General features: G+C 39.7%; 1 protein-coding gene across 2 annotated transcripts in view; it reads right to left on the reverse strand.

Moving 5' to 3' along the window:
- Positions 1-541: 541 nt before the first annotated feature.
- Positions 542-22,788, reverse strand: part of VNN2 (vanin 2) — a 31,395-nt gene continuing 9,148 nt past the window's right edge. The window contains exons 4-8 of one of the 2 annotated variants that reach the window (XM_059889774.1): positions 14,764-14,956; positions 10,837-11,125; positions 8,761-9,134; positions 7,077-7,247; positions 542-1,140 (exon numbers count right to left, since the gene is read on the reverse strand). In XM_059889774.1, the coding sequence (XP_059745757.1) occupies positions 949-1,140; positions 7,077-7,247; positions 8,761-9,134; positions 10,837-11,125; positions 14,764-14,956 (1,219 nt within the window). In that variant the 3' untranslated portion in view covers positions 542-948. 2 annotated transcript variants of the gene reach the window in all.

A 22,788-nucleotide genomic window follows, 5' to 3' on the forward strand; every position in this document is an offset into this window, starting at 1 on the left:
CTTGTTTATATCTTTCTCCAACCAGTGAGTTTAACTTCAGGGGCTGACTACCAGTCAACACTGAAACTTCTGAAAGTGAAATATGATTGTGCATGCATCATAAAGCACACCACAAAACCATTGCATAATGTCTAACTTCCTCAAGCAAAATTGACAAATCTGAAATGGTCTATATTTTATGAAGAGATAAAAGAGCATACAGTTTTGATGATTTTGGAATATTTACATACATGTACATTCCCCATCACTAAAAACAGACTACTCAATGTTGAAAATAGTGTTACTATTAACTGTCATGGTCTTTGTTTTATGGTATTTGTGACTTTAAATTAAACCATAGCTGTTAAGTAGGACTATTTGGAGCTATGACTACCCAAGAAACTGGACTGGGTATTAGTTTTTCTAGAACATCTCAAAACAACTTTTTTGTTAAGATAAACTTAAACATTGGAGTTTATGTTTCCAGTGGAATTCCAATGGGTTTGTTTCCATCTGATTAGAAAGCAAATCACCCCCACAATCATTAGCACAGAAAACTGAATAAATTCAAATTGTCTTTAATGTCAAATGGAATTCAGTCATAAATCTCTCAGTTCCCCTCATTCCCATCAGTACTGCTCTCTTCCAAGGCCATCATTACATTTAAAATGTCCCTGAATCTCTTCTGCTCCTGCTAACAGACACACAAGTAGACACATGTTATATGGCAAACAAGGCTGGAGCCAGGATCTGATCCACATCCATCTGGCCCAAACATCAATCATACCATTATACCATACTGTGACATTTCAGCATAGCCAAAAAAAGAGGCAAAATTACTGTAGCCCTTAAAAATAATCCTTGATGAAGAAAAAATATTTGGAAATCATTGGTCTATACTAGTGAGCTAGTCATTCAATATTTCTTAGTAAATCTGAGATGAATCAATGAATATGATAAAGCAATGTTCTACACCATCACAGCATCCCGCAAGGTTATGATCATTAATAATGTGGGTATCATCAGGTACGCTGTTGCTGAGTTGCTGGTCCCGCCTGAGATGGAATGTGCGTCCTTGGTGTACCATCTCCCAAAGAGCGACACTGTTAGGACAGGCTCAGATAATCCATTCTTGTTTACCAAACGCCCATCTTCTAGTACCTAAAGAAAAAGTGGGAAGAGTATAGCCAACTTAATTAAAATATACATTACAAGCAGACTCATGATTCTGAAACCATCCTAGATATCACAGTTGATCAAGTAGGTTACTAGGAAAAGGGCCTGGGGCCAGGGCTTGGGGAGCAGGTGGGAAGGGTAGGGGACAGCTATTTTATATGTAAGGAAGACTAGAGCCTTTCTATAAGGTTCAATAATTGAGTTTACACAATCAAATGTAACACAACCTTTAACAGAGTCAGAAATCATCAGTAGCAAAAATTTATCAAGTCCAATTATATTCAGGATAACCAGGAGCCAGAAGAGTACAGATAGCACTCTTCCCTCAAGAAGCTTAAAAGTTAATGGTAAAACTGAGCAGATTCCAAATATAAAGAGAGAAATCAGTATAATAGTATCTTGGCAAGAGAAGTAGGTATGTGCTTAGGAAGTCTGAGAGGGAATAGCTGAACTGGTCAGCTTCCCAAATTGGGAAACAACTTGCTACAAGGAGGAGCAGTTGGGAGTTTCTCCCTGGGGTTGTATTATGGAAGACTGTGCCAAGTGGAAATCAAGCAGCAAAGGCTCATTCTAAAACAAATATGTTTTTCCTTCTGGCTTACTTCACTCTGTATAATAGGCCAATACAGTATACTAACGCATATATATAGAATTTAGAAAGATGGTAACAATAACCCTGTGTACGAGACAGCAAAAGAGACACTGATGTATAGAACAGTCTTATGGACTCTATGGGAGAGGGAGAGGGTGGGAAGATTTGGGAGAATGGCATTGAAACATGTAAAATATCATGTATGAAATGAGATGCCAGTCCAGGTTCGATGCACGATACTGGATGCTTGGGGCTAGTGCACTGGGACGACCCAGAGGGATGGTATGGGGAGGGAGGAGGGAGGAGGGTTCAGGATGGGGAACACATGTATACCTGTGGTGGATTCACTTTGATATTTGGCAAAACTAATACAATTATGTAAAGTTTAAAAATAAAATAAAATTTAAAAAATTAAAATAAATAAATAAAAATATGTGTGTGTGGCAGGGGCTGGGAGGGGTGAGGTGGGTGGCCTTCCCCAGACTCACAGTGTGCTAAACAACGTGCATGCTTTCTCATTGCCATTTGGTTAGAAGCAGTGAGATATTCTCCCCATTTTATAGGTAGGAAATTCAGAGGTTAACTGACTTGCACAAACTTGCATAATTAGTTTCAGAGACCAGTGCAGTGGTATGTAAGCTCACAACAACAGACTGTTAAATCTCCAGGAACTTTGACAGCTGGTTGTTAAGCATGGCTGTTCTTGAAATTGATCATGGTAAGAGTATTTATACCATGATAATTGGCAAATCCCACAAATCAGAGCTTTGTTTCTCCCTTAGAGAGTGGCTTGTTACAATTTATAGTGCATCACTAGTTGAAGGTTAGTGAAGAGAAGACTAAACCATATGATCTAAAAGAAGAGCAAGGATTAGATATGCAAAAATTGTGAAGTCACAGAGGCTTCTCTGTAAGGGAGTAATGTATGGAAAATAATGGAACAAGAAGAAACACAAATAGACAACAGAACAAGAATAAAGAAAATGAATTTATAGAAAGAAACACAAATAGACAGACAACAGAACAAGAAATAAAGAAAATGAATTTATCAGTTGTGGAAAGGACAATTTGGATGGGGGAAGAACTTAGAGGGTAAGAAATTAGATGCTTCATAACTAGAAGTAGAAAATAGCTAAATATCCTCAAAGATAATTACTGTGGTGACACATAAACATAAAAACACAGCTCACTAACAAGCTGTCAAATGCACAAACTGTTGGTAGTTAGTTTTCATTGTTTCTAAATTGTTCCTTGTTTACTAAATTGTTCGTTAAAGGAACAAAAATGAAATACCAAAGGTATATTTCAAATTATAGTTGGGTGAAAGTTTGAAACAAGTTAAACACAAATATTTAGTTTTCTTGTGACTTTTCATTAATATAGTAAAATCGTGTCTATGTTAACTTCCTTGGGATTAACTTTTCCATATCAGTGATTGTCTCTTAGGTTCTAGCTAGAACTTAGCATTTTTACTAGTTTCCTGTTACAAATTTTCCTAAAATATACTGTATAATTAATTGACCTCCTAAGTAGTATATACTCAATATAATTTGATCTTTTTGATTATTCTCTTACACTGGTAGTTCTTACCCACCAAAATCAAATCAATCAAGCAACCCACCAAAATGTGGGACTATGGAAAAATACAGGTCTCACCCCCAGAGACTCTGATTTACAATGGGACCTGGTCTCTTACTCCTCCAGTCTGTCTGCACATTGACCTATACTTACACTATGTTCAGTACATGTGGCCTAATTCTGGCAACATTTTCCTCTAGTTGTTGATAAATGGTTAACTAGGGAAACCTTCTGAGGTAACTAACTAAAAATACATCCTGATACTAGTACAATGCTTCACTGTACAAGTGCTTTCACATGCATTCCCAAATCAGTGAGGAAGATATTCCCCCACTTTATAGGTAGCAAATTCAGAGGTGAACTGACTTGCACAAACTTATATAATTAGTTTCCGAGACCAGACTTCTGATAATATACCAGTGAAAAAGTGAAAGTGAAGTCGCTCAGTCCTGTCCAACTCTTTTCGACCCCATGGACTGTAGCCTACCAGGCTCCTCTGTCCACGGGATTTTCCAGGCAATAGTACTGGAGTGAATTGCCATTTCCTTCTCCAGGGGATCTTCCCAACCCAGGACTCGAACCCAGGTCTCCCGCATTGTAGACAGACGCTTTACCATCTGAGCCAAATAGTAAAGCAATGTTTCCCAGAGTCGTGGTTAGTAACACTTCATTCTCTTAGCTAGGACTAGGGGTGGAGAAAAGATAAGAAGTAAATGTGTTGAAATCTCTGCAGAAGTGATCTTCAAGATAATGTGTAAAATGTATGTTAATGGAGAGTCCATAACCAGGGAAACTGGGGAAACACTCAGGAAAACACGGTTGGTGTGACTCTTATAAAACTCTTGTCATCTATGGTTTTAGAACTGATATCTCTAGAAACAGCAAGTTAACAGATCAGCAAGTTAACATGATCTGCAAAGTTTCCAGCGAAAGAATAACTAAAAAATAAAATTCTTGATCATTGATATATTTTTTTTTTTTTTTTTACTGTTCATTTGGTTAGTTGGTTCTTCCTTTTGTCTATCTTATGTGTTTACTTAGTGTCTATTCCTTAGAACCTGATGAACTTCAGGGAAAGTCATGCCACAGAGAATCTACACTTGTGAAACGAAAACCAGTACCCTAACTAGGAAACATCCTCCAAGGAACTGTTATACCAAACCCCTGCTTGCCAGCAGACAAATGCCTCTTTTATTGCTCTGAGGAGTCAACACACAGTGTATCTCATTTCTTCCTTTTGCAAATGAGCTGCAGTAGATGAGATATGCCCCAAATGATAAATATAATGTAAGTGCCTAATTTATTTAGTATCATTTTTGGCCATACCATGTAGCATGCAAGATCTTACTTCCCTGATCAGGGATCAAACCCATGTCCCCTTCATTCGAAGTGCAAAGTCTTAACCACTGGACTGCCAGGGGAGTCTCTGTAAGTGCTAAATTTAAAGAGTGAAGTCAGTCGTGTCCGACTCTTTGTGACCCCATGGACTGTAGCCTATCAGGCTCCCCCGTCCATGGGATTTTCCAGGCAAGAGTGCTGGAGTGGATTGCCATTTCCTTCTCCAGGTGATCTTCCCGACCCAGGGATGGAACCTGGGTCTCCCGCATTGCAGGCAGATGCTTTACCATCTGAGCCAGGGTAGATACAATCCCTCCCTCTCCTTCCTCCTTCTATCCAAAAATAAAGGGCCAGTGTCCAAGGATGGGAGGTAGCATGACTAATTCTGAGAATTTTGAGTTGAGATCAACAAACAGTATCGAGTTAAGTGCTTAACCAGTTACTATTTTGTTTTATTCTCTCATTGTTTCCTACTGCCTGAAACCATTTGTGAGGAAAAGTTTAAAATTCTCATCAGCTAGCACCACCTGCTTCTTCAAGTATATTGATGTGGTTCAGAGTGATAGTCACATGGCATCTCAGACTTTGGAACTTTAACGTGATCCGGAAAACGCCAACAGTTTTTTGTCTTTCTCCCATGGATGAGACTCTTCTGTGAGATAAATGTTCTGTCCTCTTTTGGAGTAATTCCTCAAAGAGATACAAGTCTAAGAGTACATGGCATGGGGAAAATTTTTCAAAATAGTACCCAGAAAATTAGATTGTGTGCTCAGTTGAAATGGCAAGGCTTAGCTAGGTGGGATGAGTGGTGACAAGGGAGATCCAAGAGGGAGGGGATGTATGTATACATATAGCTGATTCACTTCGTTGTTCAGCAGCAACTAACACACCATTGTAAAATAATTATGCTGTAATTAAAAAATGAAATGAATGGCAAGGCTTGCAAGATACAGTGCACACATACCGCTAGATCCCATGTCTTCCTAAGCTTACCTGAGTGAACCCTACCCTCCCTCCTTTCACTTCCTTGAATTTGCAGATAATTTCAACTTATCGACACATGTTTGTGCCAGGCTATCAACTTTTAACAATTGGATTTCAGTTCCAGATCTCTTACATCAGATCTGATCATGGTTTTCTACAGGCGGCACCAAAGTTTTTGTTCCAGCCTCAATGTGCTCCTGAGATTCTCTGCCTTACTGGGTTCTATGGCAGCCAAGGATTCCAGTTCCCTGAGTTTCCCAGCCTTAAGGCTGCGCTGTATGTTAAACTGTTGGTGTCACAGAATTAAACATTTTTACAAAATATGACATATTCCAATCTGATAATACAAGCAGACACAGATATATTATCATAAGCAGTCTGCAATTTTAAAGATTCCCTTGCTTGATGCTTTGGACTAATTAGCGTAGATCCTATTTTTCTTTTGTAAAAACAAAAAATGCAGTGATTCCATTTTAGTTTCTAAAACTCTGCCACCATTTGTCACAGTTCGATGAAGACATTAAATTCCAAACTTGTGGGGTGTGTGTATGCACATGTGTGTATATGCACCATGTACTAAGTAGCAGGTATCAACCTGCAGAATCTTAATTTTAATTTGAGACCAGCTTAATTTGTGGATGAACTAGCTATGACCACTGTGGTTTATGAAATAAATATTTGATTTTCTGTTTGTCTTCACATGTTAGAAAAAAGAAACTAAAACTCTGTAGGTAAATATTCTGCAATGAATGGTTTCTCAGACTCATAGGCCTTAGGTATCTTATTGTCTTATTCCAACAAGGTGTCATCACATAAGAATTAGTTGCTGTAAGTTACAAATATGGTCACAAACCGCCCCGGCCCTTTATCCATACCCTTTACAATATGATTTCATAGCTCTTCCCATTGAGAATTCTGCATCATTTATTTCTTCACCCTTTGAATCTACATTGGTCATGTGACTTGCTTATGGTGGATGAAATACTTGCAAACATGGTCCAAGCAGAGACTTGAAAATAACTTGCCTATTGTGTCTTTCTCTATTCATGCTCTTGGACTTTTTCATTTAACATGTGGACAAGCCCAGGCTTTCTGGAAGATAAGGGACCACAGAATGTGCCTCCAGTCATTTCAAGACATGGCCATCACAAACCAACCAACTCCAGCCAACTCACTTGCTAGCAGCAGATGCATGAATGAGCCCAGCCAAGATCAACTGAGCCCCTTCTAGTCCAGTAGAACAGCTTAGTTACACCCAGTTCACAGCACCAACCACACTATCAGGGCTAAAGAAATGGTTATTGCGTAAAGCCATGAAATTTTGAGGAAGTTTGTTACACAGCAAAGGTTAACAGAAACTGTTTTCTTAGCCTGTTTTGTTTGACTTCAAAAAACAGATAAAATGAAGAAACTCTTAAAATTCTCCTACCTCAAATTTTTCAGGTGCCAGCTTGATTTTAGTAAGTAGCACTTCAGGAAAAACATACTCTGTTCCAAATGTGCCACTTAGAGAGAACATTTCAAATCTCGTCAAAGCAGTTTCTACTGGCTGTCCACAAGTTGTCACATCAGTAGATCTGCATTTCAGCATTGTGCATACCTGTGTAGAAGAGATGCAGATAAAATCCAACACCTTGAATCTAAGTTACTTGTACTAGAACTGTTGACTCAGTTTACAGCAAAGAAAATATTTTCTCCATTTGCTAAAGGGATTTGGATCATACAATTACTTGATTTATTGGAAATGGCAAATGATTAAGAGCCAACCCACACATCCTGGGCAACCAGTGGATTGAAAGAAAGAAGCCAGTTTTCATAATAGGAAAGAACAAATCCGACTCCATATTGGATCTGGTTCTTTTACTTTAACCTTTGTATTCTATTGTTTTTGCTATAAGTCCATCACTAAATGGAGATTGGTGCACTCAGTTATTCAGTCATGTCCAACTCTTTGCAACTCCTTGGACTGTAGCCTGCCAGGCTTCTCTGTCCATGGAATTTTCCAGGCAATATTACTGGAGTGGGTTGTCAATTCCTCCTCCAGGGGATCTTCCTAAGTCTCAGACATCTCCTGCATTGCTAGGTGGATACTTTACCACTGTGTCACCTGTAAGCTTAAATGGAGGTTGTCTATAAGCTTAAATTATACATAATGAACTGTCTCTGAGAATAGTGCCTTTCATGCAATAAGCTAAAATACTTTTGTTTAGCTTATAGGGAATATCTAGACTAGGTCCACTTATGAATGACTACAAGAAGAAAAAAATGTACCTTTCCCTTCCAGAGTCTGACTGGAACCAGGACTTTACCTTTTTCCCTTTCAATATAAAAGAAGCCTGACTTCTACCTCCGGAAAGATGGTTCTTTGGGACACTAGTCCACCACCTCAGTCTGCTGGCTTTCCAAATAAGGTCACTGTTCCTTTCCACAACAACTCATATCTCAATTTATTGGCCTGTCCCACAGTGAGCAGTACAAGCTTGAACTGGTATCAGATATAAACCATTCATCTGGCATGTCAGATAATGGCATTTGGTCCAAGAAAGTGGAACTCTTTGGGCAACAGAAATACTAAAGTCAAAAGGATGGTTAGAATTTTGACCTTTTTTTTTTTTCATATCTGTTTCCTTAGAAGAAAGCAATGAGGCACAGAGTATAATAATAAAATACAAATGCATAGCCATCACGATACAAAAAATGTGCATTTTAAAATTTGTCATTGGAAGGGCAGGAAATGACTAGGAATATGGTTACAAGAGCAGTTAAAATAAAAATGATATCCCTACTTATTGTTAGTTTTAAAAGTTAAAATAAGACTTTATATTTAGATATGTCAGCAAAATTACTTAAGGAAGCCACTTAAATATGCAAGCTAGTTCATTAGTCAATTAGAAAATCAGGTTAATATTTTAATGTGTTCAAAGCAAGCAATCAGATGATACTTAGCTCCCCTGCAAATATCATATGATTAATCCCAAAGCGTATGTGTGTGATGCTGGCAATGCATGGAGTCAAGCCAAGAAAAAGCACTTGATTCCCTGGGACAAATATGAAAAGTTAACCTGGGAATTTACTCACACCCAAACACTCGTTTTCACTTGAGTTGAGATTACCTGCCAATATTCTCTTCTCCTTCTCCCATGAAGTCCTGCAAAAGCTCCTAGAACATACACTTCATCCCCCTCCTTTGCTAACATTCTGTAGCTTAAATGACAGCAGAGCTCTTTTTGACAGACTGTAAGGTTTCCTGCACTTTCAGAGAGTTTTGTAAAGTTGAACTCATCACGGGAAATAAATCCCCTGAAGGAATTTTTAGGTCCTGGAAAGGGTGTGATGGAGGTGGCGTAGGCACTCCAATTCATGGCTGGTGGGTAGGTCGAGGAGTTTCGGGGATGGGAATCCACCTCTGCAAAGAGGATCTTTCCTGACTCTGTTTCCATATCATGATGGTAGACTTTGGGAGAGTGTGGTGCATAGATACCACTGCCTGTGAATGGAAGACAAGTCTTTATAAAAAACAAAAAACAAACCCAACACCCCCAGTTTCCCCATCAAAACTGAGCATATGGTCATGTCACAAGATTAGTTACAAGATAACACAAGGCACTGAACACCTAAGTACTTCTCCTATTCTCCACTGGAGGAGATTAAATTGAATGATCAATGGTCTCATTCAATAAACTTTGAACATAATTTATTACCATAACAGAAAATTAAGCCAAATATTAAAACCACTGAATCACTGAAGTGTCTGAGATGTGCATGCTAAGTCTTTACAATAGTGTCTGATCCTCTGAGATCTTACAGGCTATAGGCCACTAGGCTCCTCTGTCCATGGGATTCTCCAGGCAACAATATTGCAATGGGTTGCCATTTCCTCCTCCAGGGGATCTTCCCAACCCAGGGATAGAACTGGCATCTCCTACGTCTCCTGCATTGGCAGGCAGGTTCTTTACCACTAGCCCTTTGAGAGGTAAGGAAGGTAATATAAAAGAACAGTCCCTCCTGTTCTCCATTGTGGTGGTTTTCAAATATGTCCAAAATTTCTTCATCATTCCTCTCTCCAATGGGTGGATCTAATTTGTTTTACCTTGAGTGTGGGCTTGGCTTAGTGACATACTCCTAATGAATATAACGTGGTAGAAATGATGGTAGAAACGTCATAAAAAGCTGTGTAGCTTTCCCCTGTCTCTCTCCATCTTTCTCTCATTACTAGCTCTGGAGAAAGTCAACTGCTATATCATGAGGATACATCACATAGCCCTATGGAGAGGCCCACGTGACAAGAAATGAAAGTCTCCTGTCAACAGCAACTGAAAAAGAGAGGAACCCTACCAAGAGCCATATGAGTGAGCCATCCTGAAAGCAGACCTGCCAGCCCCAGTCAAGTCTTCAAGTGACTTTTAGCCCAGGCAAAACCTTGATGTAACCTGAAGAGATGGCCTGAGCCATGACCACCCAAGCTACTCCCAAGTTCCTGACCAACACAAACTGTGAGATAACAAACGTTTGTGGTTTTAAGCCACTTCCACTTTTTACTTTTTGAGTAATTTATTGTACAGCAACATGTCAATAATACACTGCTCTGCCTTCACCAGTTTTAGAGCACATCTTGTTTAGTTTCCTACTTTGCTACATACTGCTGCTGAGTAGTCACTTCAGGCACGTCTGACTCTGTGAGATGCCATGGACTGTAGCCCACCAGGCTCCTCTGTCCATGGAATTCTCCAGGCAAGAGTACTGGAGTGGGTTTTTATGCCCTCCTCCAGGGGATCTTCCCAACCCAGGTGTCAAACCCAGGTCTCTGCATTGCAGGCATATTACCACTGAGCTACCAAGGAAGCTCTTGCTACCTACTAGCTGATGCCTTTAGTAGGTTACTTGCGTTTTTGTGTGTATCAGTTTTCTAATCCATAAAACCAGATTGGTAATACTCAGCCCACACATAGAGTTGTGAGGATAAATGAAATAATACACATAAAAGTCTTAACACAGACATAGCTATTATGACCAACAGTAGCTGTTCTTTTCTTCTTCTTTTTTTTTTTTTTTTTTTTTGGTGAATGAATACAAGCTTAGTGAGAAGTCCCAACAAAGGACTAAAAAAAATTACAACTGGTCGTATCCAAAGCATGAGTTTCTCCCCATTTAGAAATATAATCTGCAAACCTCATCTGGTCAGGGATTACCTGTCATTTTTAGGCTGACATTATGTGTGTTTGCTGCAAGAAGATTAACTCTCATTCCCATTGCCCAAGCCGAATGAAATTCAATAGCTGTCATAAAGGGCAAAACGTTCATCCAAGCTGTGGGAAACAATATGGTGTCCACGTGGGAATCTTTCACCAGGGTCACAGCAGGATCATGGAAGAGAATATCAAAGCACGTGAAAATGCCAAACTTTCCAAAGGTGGTGTTGAAAGTCACCAACTCTGGCTTTTCGGGGACATCAAACTGAATCTCACGGTAGAGGTGGTACTGTAACAAACACACAGGATAAAACCAGAAAAGCCTTATTTATTGAAGAGATGACACATGAAGACCCTCCAAGTTAGTAATTACCTGCTCAACAGTGGGAAATATATAGAAGATGAATGCCACTGTGATTGGAAGCTAATTTTCAAAGAAAAATATGGAGAAATATAGTTTCTCTCTGTCTCTGTCTCTCTTGCTCTCCTTTTCTTTCTCTCTCCCCACTCCTATCCCTCCTTACCTTCCTCCCTCTCTCAATTAGGGGCCAAATAGCTCCCCATGAATTGCAAACAATATGTGCTTCTTGAAAGCTGAAGATATACATCACTATTCTTTGAGTCCCTGATACCTAAAAATAAAATTGTTGTTGTTGTTTAGTCGCTGAGTTGTGTCCAATTCTCTGCAACCCCATGGACTGTAGCCCACCAGGCTCCTCTGTCCATGGGATTTCCCAGAAAAGAATACTGGAGTTGGTTGTCTTTTCCTTCTCCAGGGGATCTTCCTGACCCAGGGATTGAACCCAAGTCTCCTGCATTGGTGGGTGGATTCTTTACCACTGAGTCACCAGAGAAGCAGAAATGTAATAGATACACAATAAATATCTATTAAGCAGGTAAGGGAGGCCCCATCCCTCTTCACCATGTCCCTTCCAAAGTAATCTCAGGGACTGTTACCCAGTTTTGAAAAGTGTTGTTAAACATAGATGTTTTATTTCATTCTGATTTCTTCCAAGTCAGCTTGAGAAACAAACCTAGTCTAATTTGATAATCAGGATCAATAGCTTAATAAAATCATTTGCAAAGCAGGAAAAGCTGAGAGTTGGAAGCAAGATTATTAAAACTCCTCTCAAAGTTTATTTTTGGTCTAAAAAATTTGTAATTGAAATTTACTAGCATTTTAAGAATCAGTCGACAAAGTTCTCTTGTCAGATCCATATGTCAGAGGATATGGGTCACGAACTGTTCTGAGGTACCCTGATGGAAGAGTGAGAGCTTCTCACTTTAGGATGACTCAGGTCCTCACTAGCTGCCCACATCCTGTACACTATGCCATCCTGCCATTTACTGGGTCTGGTTAAGTGGATTGATCAACTATGTTATCAGTTTAACTAGGTAAACACTTACAGAATAGAAGAGTAGCTGCAAAATTAGCCTTTAAAATGATACTAACAATGTAAACACAGTCTCCAAAATAACAAAAATGACATTCCTATTCCCAATTTGAGACACATTTGTGAGAACATAAAAGTTTAATTACAATTGAAAACAAGTTGTCAGACCCATAAGATCACATAGAAAACTCTTTGAAAGTTTTGGGTCTTATTTATAAACACACAAATAAATGCATAAATAAATATAAACATATTTTTAAGGACTCGTGTTAATTTTTTTTCCATATAGGTATGTGATCAAAAACATTTGAAAATCATTGATGCCATATCTTTCTTCTTGACTAAAATTTATTTTTTACCTAGGACTTCCAGGAGATAATTTCTCCACTCAGAAGATTCTGTGGTTCAAATATAAGATGATTAGAAAAAAGAATATGGGACAGGAAAAGGGACATTCACACTGACCTGCACACCCCATATTCATGTAAAAGGTCAATCTCTCTCCCTGCCCAACTTGGTACAAAATTATGACATTAAGTTATTTTATTCCTTCAGGTTATTTTACTCAGATTTTAAAGTAAAAATTTTATAATTTGACCTTAAATCAATAAAAGGATAATTAAATCAACTGGTATAGAATCTAAAAAAGAAAGATCATTTTTGTAACTTGATAGAAAGCAAAGAAATTAGCTTCTGTGAAACTAATTCATACAATATGAAAACATCTTTTATCATTTTAGTGTTAAATGGTATCCAGGTCAGGAAGCAACAGTTAGGACTGGACATGGAACAACAGACTGGTTCCAAATAGGAAAAGGAGTACGTCAAGGCTGTATATTGTCACCCTGCTTATTTAACTTATATGCAGAGTACATCAAGAGAAACGCTGGGCTGGAAGAAGCACAAGCTGGAATCAAGATTGCCAGGAGAAATGTCAATAACTTCAGATATGCAGATGACACCACCCTTATGGCAGAAAGCGAAGAGGAACTAAAGAGCCTCCTGATGCAAGTGAAAGAGGAAAGTGAAAAAGTTGGCTTAAAGCTCAACATTTAGAAATTTAAGATCTTGGCATCTGGTCCCATCGCTTCATTGTAAATAGACTGGGAAACAGTGGTTGACTTTATTTTTGGGGGCTCCAAAATCACTGCAGATGGAGACTGCAGCCATGAAATTAAAAGACGCTTACTCCTTGGAATAAAAGTTGTAACCAACCTAGACAGCATATTAAAAAGCAGAGACATTACTTTGCCAACAAAGGTCCGTCTAGTCAAGGCTATGGTTCTTCCAGTAGTCATGTATTGATGTGAGAGTTGGACTATCAAGAAAGCTGAGTGCCAAAGAGTTGATGATTTTGAACTGTGGTGTCAGAGAAGACTCTTGAGAGTCCCTTGGACTGCAAGGAGATTCAACCAGTCCATCTTAAAGGAAATCAGTCCTGACTATTCATTGGAAGGACTGGTGTTGAAGCTGAAACTCTAATACTTCCGCCACCTGATGTAAAGAACTGACTCATTTGAAAACACCCTGATGCTGGGAAAGACTGAGGGCAGGAGGAGAAGGGGATGACAGAGGATGAGATGGTTGGATGACATCACTGACTCAATGGACTTGAGTTTGAGTAAACTCCAAGAGTTGGTGATAGACAGGAATGCCTGGCTGCTGCAGTCCATGGGGTCGCAAAGAGTCGGACATGACTGAGCAACTGAACTGAACTGACTGGTATCCAGATGGCAGTCATCTCAGTATCCTTTGTATCAATATTAAAATTATTTGTTTTATATATGCAAAAACTTTATCTTGATTCTGGACTTACAAAACCTTTCTTACAGATCTCAGTCTACAATTTAATCCACACTTCTAAAATGTCATTTTTTTATTGCTCTTTTTAAAAAAATATTGGTAACATTGTATTGACAAACCTAGATGACAAACTTAGACTGTGTATTAAAAAGCAGAGACATTACTTTGCTGACAAAGGTCCATCTAGTCGAAGCTATGGTTTTTCCAGTAGTCATGTATGGATTTGAGAGTTGGACCATAAAGAAGGCTAAGAGCCAAAGAATTGATGGTTTTGAACTGTGGTGTTGGAGAAGACTTTGAGAGTCCCTTGGACTGCAAGGAGATCCAACCAGTCCATTCTAAAGGAAATCAACCCTGAATACGCATTGGAAGTACTGATGTTGAAACTGAAGCTCCAATACTTTGCCATCTGATGTAAAGAGATGAATCATTGGAAAAGGCCCTGATGCTGGAAAAGATTGAAAGGAAAAGGAGAAGAGGGTGGCAGAGGATGAGATGGTTAGATAGCACCACAGACTCAATGGACATGAGTCTGAGCAAATTCCAAGTGATAGTGAAGGACAGAGAAGCCTGTCAAGCTGCAGTCTGTGGGGTTGCAAAGAGTCGGACATGACTTAGCGACTGAACAACAATAAAACATCGTATTATAAGGAAATGAAGCTCTATCTCCTAAACATAGAATATACCCTTCTCAAAGGAGGCTCCATTTTACACAGTCACCCCCTCTTACCTTATGGTAACGCGCCACCAGCTTTCCCTTTGCATCATACACCACGTTGGTGTTGTATTGATAATGGCCATTAGAAGGACAAGTGGTATTATGGGAATTACATGGCTTTTTGTCACCCATATTTGCCACGACATAGATAGAGTTGTTCTTGGCCAGGCAGCTGAGTCTTGCTTGTACTGGTGTATGACCAAATCTAAATGAAATTTTAATTAAAACATTTCAGTGTCAAAGAGAGAAAGGCCAATACTGTATGATATCACTTATATATGGAACTTTTTAAAGTCAAACTTGTAGATACAGAAAATAGAATGGTGGATATTGGAGGTTAGACTGTGGGAAATTGGGGACATGTAGTTTAAGGGTACAAACTTGTTACTAATAAATAGATAAATCCCAGAGACTGAATGCATAACATAGTGCTTATATTCATATATATGCATGTATGATAAACTTTAAAGTTGCTATGAAGCTAAGTCTGAATTTTCTCACATACACACAAAAAATACTAATTATGTGACATTATAGACATCATATTTAGAAGTCACAAGTTAAACCTGAGTTTTTTTCCAAATTCTATCTATTACTCCAGCAATTCATTATTCACTCTCCTGTAGCAACGGTTTTCATCTCTTCAAGAGATCATTTCATCAACACACACATATACACTGGTACCTCTCATCTGTGGAAAATAAATAAAATAAAAACCTCTCTTGACCCCCACATGCCCTTCTAATTTATTTTTTTCTTAGGTCCCTAGGTTCTTAGGTCCCTCTTACAACAAAACTCCCTGAAAGAGCTGGCCCTCTTCCTGGATCAGCCCATATTCTCGCATTCCCTTTGGAAGTGCTCAGATCAGGCTTCGTTGCTATCATCCCTCGTGAAAACCCCTACTAGTGAAGTGATGACAGCCACATCTTACCTTATCTTGTACTACTTCTGCATCAGCTGATGGAGTTACACTCTCCTCCTGGCAACACTTCACCCCACTTATTGGACCCCACTCTCTCATTCTCCTACTCACTGGGTGCTTTTCTCCATCTCCTTTTCTGGTTCCTCCTCTTCTGCCCTGAGTCTAAACACTGAAGTTTCCTGTGGCTCAAGCATTAGATTTCTTCTCTTCTAACTCATTCCATAGGTGAAGCCATTTTGGTGTTAAATATTATCTCTCTATTAGAGGTAAGTTTCTCTTCTTTTTCTAAGGAAACTTTATTCCTTTATTATTTCCAACAATAATCCAGCTCCTAAAGTCTTGAATTTAAGATGTATTGGGGAGTTTGGTTCTTGGTAGTTTGGAAATAGGCAAATGAGCTCTCATTCTGGGTCGTGGAGGCGAGGGTGTCTCAGTTTGTTAGTGGTGCAATCCAAAGCTACATTTACTATCTGGGTGGTGGAACGCCACTGGAACCCCCTGGAAATGGTAGCAGCAGAGCTGCACCACAGCTCTGAGGGCCGTGACCTTTGGACTCTGGAGATTCCAAGACAATGAAGTGACAAACAGCAGAATAAAAAAGAAGGGACATGATTTTTCCATTTGTGCCTTTCTTTCTAGCTGTGACTCTGTGGCCTCATGTAGCAGTTATGCAAAATAGTCTATAATTCTTATCTTTGGATTTGAAATGAGTGTAAAAAGGAATGCTTGCATGGCTTATTGAAAAAATCTGACTACTGTGTCTTTACAATGAACAGAATAACTCTACATGATGAAACTAATGTTTCTGTTCTTACTATAGAAATACATTTTTTTCCCAAAGTTTGTAGACGATTAAGGACATAAAAAAATGTACTTGACAGGTCTCTTGTTTTACCCAGAATAAAGAATATGCAGACGTGCGGTTACATCTGTGAACAGATCATTCTTTGAGACAGTTCTTCCTCCTCTGAGGACCAAGAGTTTTGCTCTTTAACATTACTGACCAGTGTGGAGTTGGCACACCTTTGTGTGTGCTCAGATGGTCAGTTGTGTCTGACTCTTAGCGACCCCATAGACTGTAGCCTGACAGTCTCCTCTATCTATGGGGCTCTTCAGGCACGAATACTGGATGGGGAGCCATTTCCTCCTCCAGGGGATCTTCCCAGTTCAGGAATAGAACCCATGACTTTTACATCTCCTGCATTGGCCAGCAGATTCTTTACCACTAGCGCCACCGGGGAAGCCCAGCATAGCTTTATTGATAAGTAATTAATATTACTTGAGAATAGTCACACTAAATGTGAAAGGAATAGAGTGAGCGCCATGCTAGGATATCTTTTTTAAACTAAGTATGATTATCAATATTTAAAAATGCAACTACTATTCTTTTATAGATGATAGATATTTTATTTTATTTCCTAAAGCTTTGTAGGTTTGAATATGAACTTTATTTGTAGAAAGCAAATAAGAGGAAATCTGTAAAAGCATGTCTCAAAATAATTACCTATTTATCCATCCTATAAACTACATTATGACATGTGTTTCATTGAGCACAATGTGATTTGAAAAAAAAGTGAGATTATGGAGGACCCAGATTTACTTAGATATTTATAGATGGTTCCTGATTTGAACTGCCACTGGCAAAGTACATTCATGACCTCACCAATAAGAATCTGATAAGATTCACTTTTGATTTTTAAAGCACAATTAAGTGTTCTGGCACTCCACTCCAGTACTCTTGCCTGGAAAATCCCATGGATGGAGGAGCCTGGTAGGCTGCAGTCCATGGGGTCGCTAAGAGTCGGACACGACTGAGCGACTTAACTTTCACTTTTCACTTGCATGCACTGGAGAAGGAAATGGCAACCCACTCCAGTATTCTTGCCTGGGGAATCCCAGGGACGGGGGAGCCTGGTGGGCTGCCGTCTATGGGGTCACACAGAGTCGGACATGACTGAAGTGACTTAGCAGCAGCAAGTATTCTGAAGCTTGCATTTAACAGGCAGTTTAAATTCAAACACCAGATGACTCTTTCTCATGACTGCATTTCTGCTTCCTTACTGTAGATCTCTAGACATTTGCTGGTTACATGGGTGAATGAGTGAATGAATAAATGAAAAGGAATGGATTGATAAGTACTCTTATCCATGTTAATAAATCTAATTTGAAAATGTTTTTCTCCCTGATTTTCTACCTCCAACCCTGACCTTGTATTTCATGCCAGACTCAAATATATATCCGCCAGGGTTACGTTTCCACTTGGATGTCTATTAAATTAAAGCTCAAACTTCAGATGCACAAAATTGATTTCCATAGTTCCATCCCAGACTTGCTATTCCTTCAGTGCTCCTGTAACCGACCAGGACCCTAGGCCACCTAACCAGGACAGACTCCCCACCCCACCCCCACCCTGCCATATCCTCTACCTGCCTCTTTTTTGTAGAAAAACTTTAGTCTCCTAGGCCTCCCCTGAGTCACAAAAATTTAATTCAAGAATAAATGATTGTAAGAATGTAAAGACATAGTAACAAAAAAATAGCAGTTGGGCCAGGAGGACTGGTAACAATTTAAACAATGGATCAGGCATACAGGAGCACAGAATGTTAGGCCTTCCCCTGAGGACATAAAAACCAGTGTCTGACACACATTCCTAGTTGTTTTGCAGACACTAAAACCCTCACCAGACGGAAAAAGCTAAGTGCATGAAGGCCATGAGCATGTAACAGCCAGACTGGCTGGAATCTGAAGACTGATGATGTTAACCCCTGTGACATCATCCTGTTACCTCTCCATTAGCTAACCAGAGAATTGTGCATAAGCTGATCACATGCCCTGCAACTCTCTCCCTTACCTTGCCTTTAAAAACCCTTCCCTAAAATCCATCGGGAGTTTGGTTCTTTTGAGCATTAGCCACTGGTATTCCCGGCTGGACACTGAGCTTTCCTTCACCACAACCTTGTATCAGTAGATTGGCTTTCCAGTGCCTGGACAAGAGGAACCAATTGGTTCACCAACACTCCCTATGTCCATAAATGGCAAGTTTGTGTCTCCAACTGCTTAGGCTAAACATTTGGGAGTCACTCTTTTGTTTGTTTGGAGAATTTTGTTTTGGCTATGAAGCATGGCTTGTAGGATCTTAGTTCCTTGACCCGGGATTGAAGCTAGCCCCCTAAAGTAGAAGTTCATAGTCCTAACCATTAGCAGTAATCTTTGGTGTTGGACTACTTTGTTTACTTTTATTTGTTTGGTTTTTTCTTGGAGGTGGGGGGTGTTGCAAAAACCCCTATATATCTTGGCTCCTCCCTTACCTCTTTGGAACAGTCCAAAGAAGTATCTGAGCCACTGGATCCCAGGCTTAAGGCCTTGGTAAAGTCCCAAATAAAATATGATTTTAGATTGTACTTGTTTTCTTCCATCAACACCCCATTATTATCTCCAAATGACATTCTACATAATAAATGAATTTGTTTACATCTATCTTCCCCCCCAAGAATATTCATAAGCCATGGGAAGGGCGAAGACTTTGCTTTAATAAGTGCTATATCTCCTATTCTTAAAATAGTATCTGGTATATAGCAGGTGCTCAATAAGTGGCATTGCTGCTGCTGCTAAGTCGCTTCAGTCGTGTCCAACTCTGTGCGACCCCATAGATGGCAGCCCAACACACTCCTCCATCCCTGGGATTCTCCAGGCAAGAGTACTGGAGTGGGTTGCCATTTTCTTCTCCAATGCATGAAAATGAAAAGTGAAAGTTAAGTCACTCAGTCGTGTCCAACTCTCAGCGACCCCATGGACTGCAGCCCACCAGGCTCCTCCTTCCATGGGATTCTCCAGACAAGAGTACTGGAGTGGGTTGCCATTGAATTAAATGTGACTACACTGGATGACCTCATGTGAAGAGTTGACTCTGATGCTGGGAGGGATTGGGGGCAGGAGGAAAAGGGGACGACAGAGGATGAGATGGCTGGATGGCATCACAGACTCAATGGACGTGAGTTTGAGTGAACTCTGGGAGTTGGTGATGGACAGGGAGGCCTGGCATGCTGCAATTCATGGGGTTGCAAAGAGTCGGACACGACTGAGCGATTGAACTGAACTGAACACTGGATGACAGTGCAAACCCATTTTCTTTCAAAATTTCTTTTTTGTAGCATAGAGCTATGAAAGAGATATTTCAATGCTTTATTTCATAGAGCTATGAACGAGGAATAGAGGTAAATACCTCTATTCCACCTGGAATAGACCTTTCCTCCAACCTTCATCATGTGGCTCTAGTGGTAAAGAATAAGCCTGCCAATGTAAGAGACATAAGAGATGTGGGTTCGATCAGGAAGATCCCCTGGAGGAGGGCATGGCAAACTACTCCAGTATTCTTGCCTGGAGAATCCCATGGACAGAGGACGTGGGCTAATGTCCATGGGGTCAGAAAGAGTTGGATAAACTGAGGCAACTTAGCATGCCAACCTTCACCAGTTTTCATAGCTACTGTGATATTTGACTAGCCCATACATTGGCAAAATATGTTGTTGTTTTTTTTTAACTAAGAAATCCATCTCAGAATCCTACTGTGAGATGAAAAATAAATGGATTGTCCCCTTCTCAAAACTTCTAGTCAGAAAGACTGTCCAGCTGTCGCCCCTTTTCTTCCACAACAAACACCATGGGGAGCATCAGCTCAGAACAAGAAGAACAGGAAAGTGGAGCTGCTGACTGTCATGGAACCCAATAGTCTCCTCGTTGTGTGGTTAAGCTCTTTAGAGCTGAGAAAAGCCGTTTTCTGATAACCCTTACATAAGCTTCAGACTTATCAGTAGTGCCTCAAAAAGCATGGTCTCCATAATCGCCAGCAAAAGCATGGCAGAAGAATGTTTAATAAACTTAATTTGAGGTACCAGAGTGAAAAAAAAAGTATAAAAGGGTAAGAGATGGTGAGAGGATCTGAGAGTTGAGAAAGAATGAGTATGAAGTATAGAAGTGTGCAACCTGTACCTCAATAATTCAAGCCTTAGTAGATAGTAGAAGTTATATATTAATATACATATATATTAAATATTTTATGTTGGAAAGTTTCTAAATTAATTTACCCCAGGAAATTTAGCTTTATGAGCCTAGGAAACTGCAAAATGTCAAAGCATAAAGTCTTATGATTCAGGTCTTTCTGCAAAGGGAAACAGATTCTAGAGCAGAGAGACTATGAAACTGAAGTCTGGTACCATCAGTAGAGACTGTCAGAGAGGTGTTTAACAGGAGGATTCCTACGTGCTGTTTCTCACAAGTCCTTTGTTTCTCTTTAAGCGGAACAGCACGCTGCTCCCAGGAACTGAGGTCATTATGTGAGACAGGCTTGAATCTCCTTTAGTAAACATTCTCTTTATGACAAAACTGCTTAGTCTCGATCCCCTTTCTTGACATATGGATTGTCTCCTGACCTTGTGACCATTATTAATCCCTTGTTCCCTTGGTAACAGTTGCTGTACATTTGGTTTTCTGATCTTTATCATAGTCCAAAGAAACTTCTTGCACCCCAGCCTATATATACTCACAGAAAAATTATTAAAGCACCTTTGCTCCATCAGAGCTTAGGTCCCCATGTCATTTTTGTTTCTCTCTCTCTCTCTCTCTCTTTCTCTCTCTCTCTCCCCGGCTAATTCTCTGGAGCGTAGAAACCTGTCATGCTGACTGTCCTGCCTGGGCTTCTAAGACCCTCTCGAGAAGGCGCCCTGTGCCTCTACCCCCTTGAGAGGGCACCTATACAAAAAATCTCTTGCCAAACTGCAGAAATTTCTCAAACCAAAGCACAAGAAGTTTATCAAAATGTTCAAATCTACCCATACGAAGGACCAAAAGGCCAGCCTGCAACATTAAGACCTTATGTGATAGATGCACCCCTTAATCTAACAGGAAGGGACTTACTTATGCTATGGCAAACTCAGACATACATTCCACGTTTTCTCTTAGGGCCACTGCTCATTTAACAAACAAAGCAATTATTAAAATAACTTGGAAAAATGACGAGCCTATTTGGACAGAGCAATGGCCCCTTATGAAAGAAAAATTACAGGCTACTAAGGACTTCCCTGGTGGCTCAGACAGTAAAGCATCTGTCTACAATGCAGGAGAACTGGGTTCAAGCCCTGGGTTGGGAAGATCCCCTGGAGAAAGAAATGGCAATCCACTACAGTACTATTGCCTGGAAAATCCCATGGACAGAGGAGCCTGGTAGGCTACAGTCTATGGAGTCACAAAGAGTCAGACACGACTGAGCGACTTCTTTTACTTTCAAAGAACTTATAGACACACAATTAGAATTAAACATATTGAGGAATCTTACTCTCCTTAGAACCCTCCTATTCCTATTATAAAAAAGAAATCTAACAAATGGCGTCTCTTAACAGACCTTAGAAAAGTTAATGCATCTGTGAAACCTATGGGTGCTTTACAACCAGGGATCCCATCACCTATTACTATTCCTCAAAATTGGCACATTATTATTACTGATTTACAAGATTGCTTTTTTAATGTACCTTTACATCCTGTAGACCAGGAGAGATTCACTTTCTCTCTCCCTTATCCTAATCATATTGGGCCTCATAAAAGATTTCAGTAGATTATGTTACCTCAAGGTATGCTTAACAGTCCTACTATTTCTCAAAATTTTATAGCCAAAATTTTACATCCAATGTGACAGGATTTGGAGTCCTAGATAGAGTGAGCTGTGTATCCCAAGGACATGATAAGAGTTAACTTTAGGTTTTTTCTTAGGCCTGTTTTTGTTTCCCAGGCAGAATTGGAACTCCAAAAAAGTATTTTAACAAGTTAACCTTTTCCTAACTGCATGTGTAAGAAGAACCAACTTTGCAAATTCAAAAAAGATTTTATTTTAATCAGTTTTCTCTGGAGTCTAAAGAATATCATGGCCATTCAGTGTCAAAAATATAATTTCTCCTTTTTGTAGTTACAGTATATTATTAATTGTATATACTGGTTGAGGCAATCAACCCAATAATTCAAAACCACAGCCATATCAGATCAGATCAGATCAGTCGCTCAGTCATGTCCGACTCTTTGCGACTCCATGAATTGCAGCATGCCAGGCCTCCCTGTCCATCACCAAC

Source organism: Bos taurus, chromosome 9 (assembly GCF_002263795.3).
Source record: "Bos taurus isolate L1 Dominette 01449 registration number 42190680 breed Hereford chromosome 9, ARS-UCD2.0, whole genome shotgun sequence".
NCBI classification, from domain to species: domain Eukaryota; kingdom Metazoa; phylum Chordata; class Mammalia; order Artiodactyla; family Bovidae; genus Bos; species Bos taurus.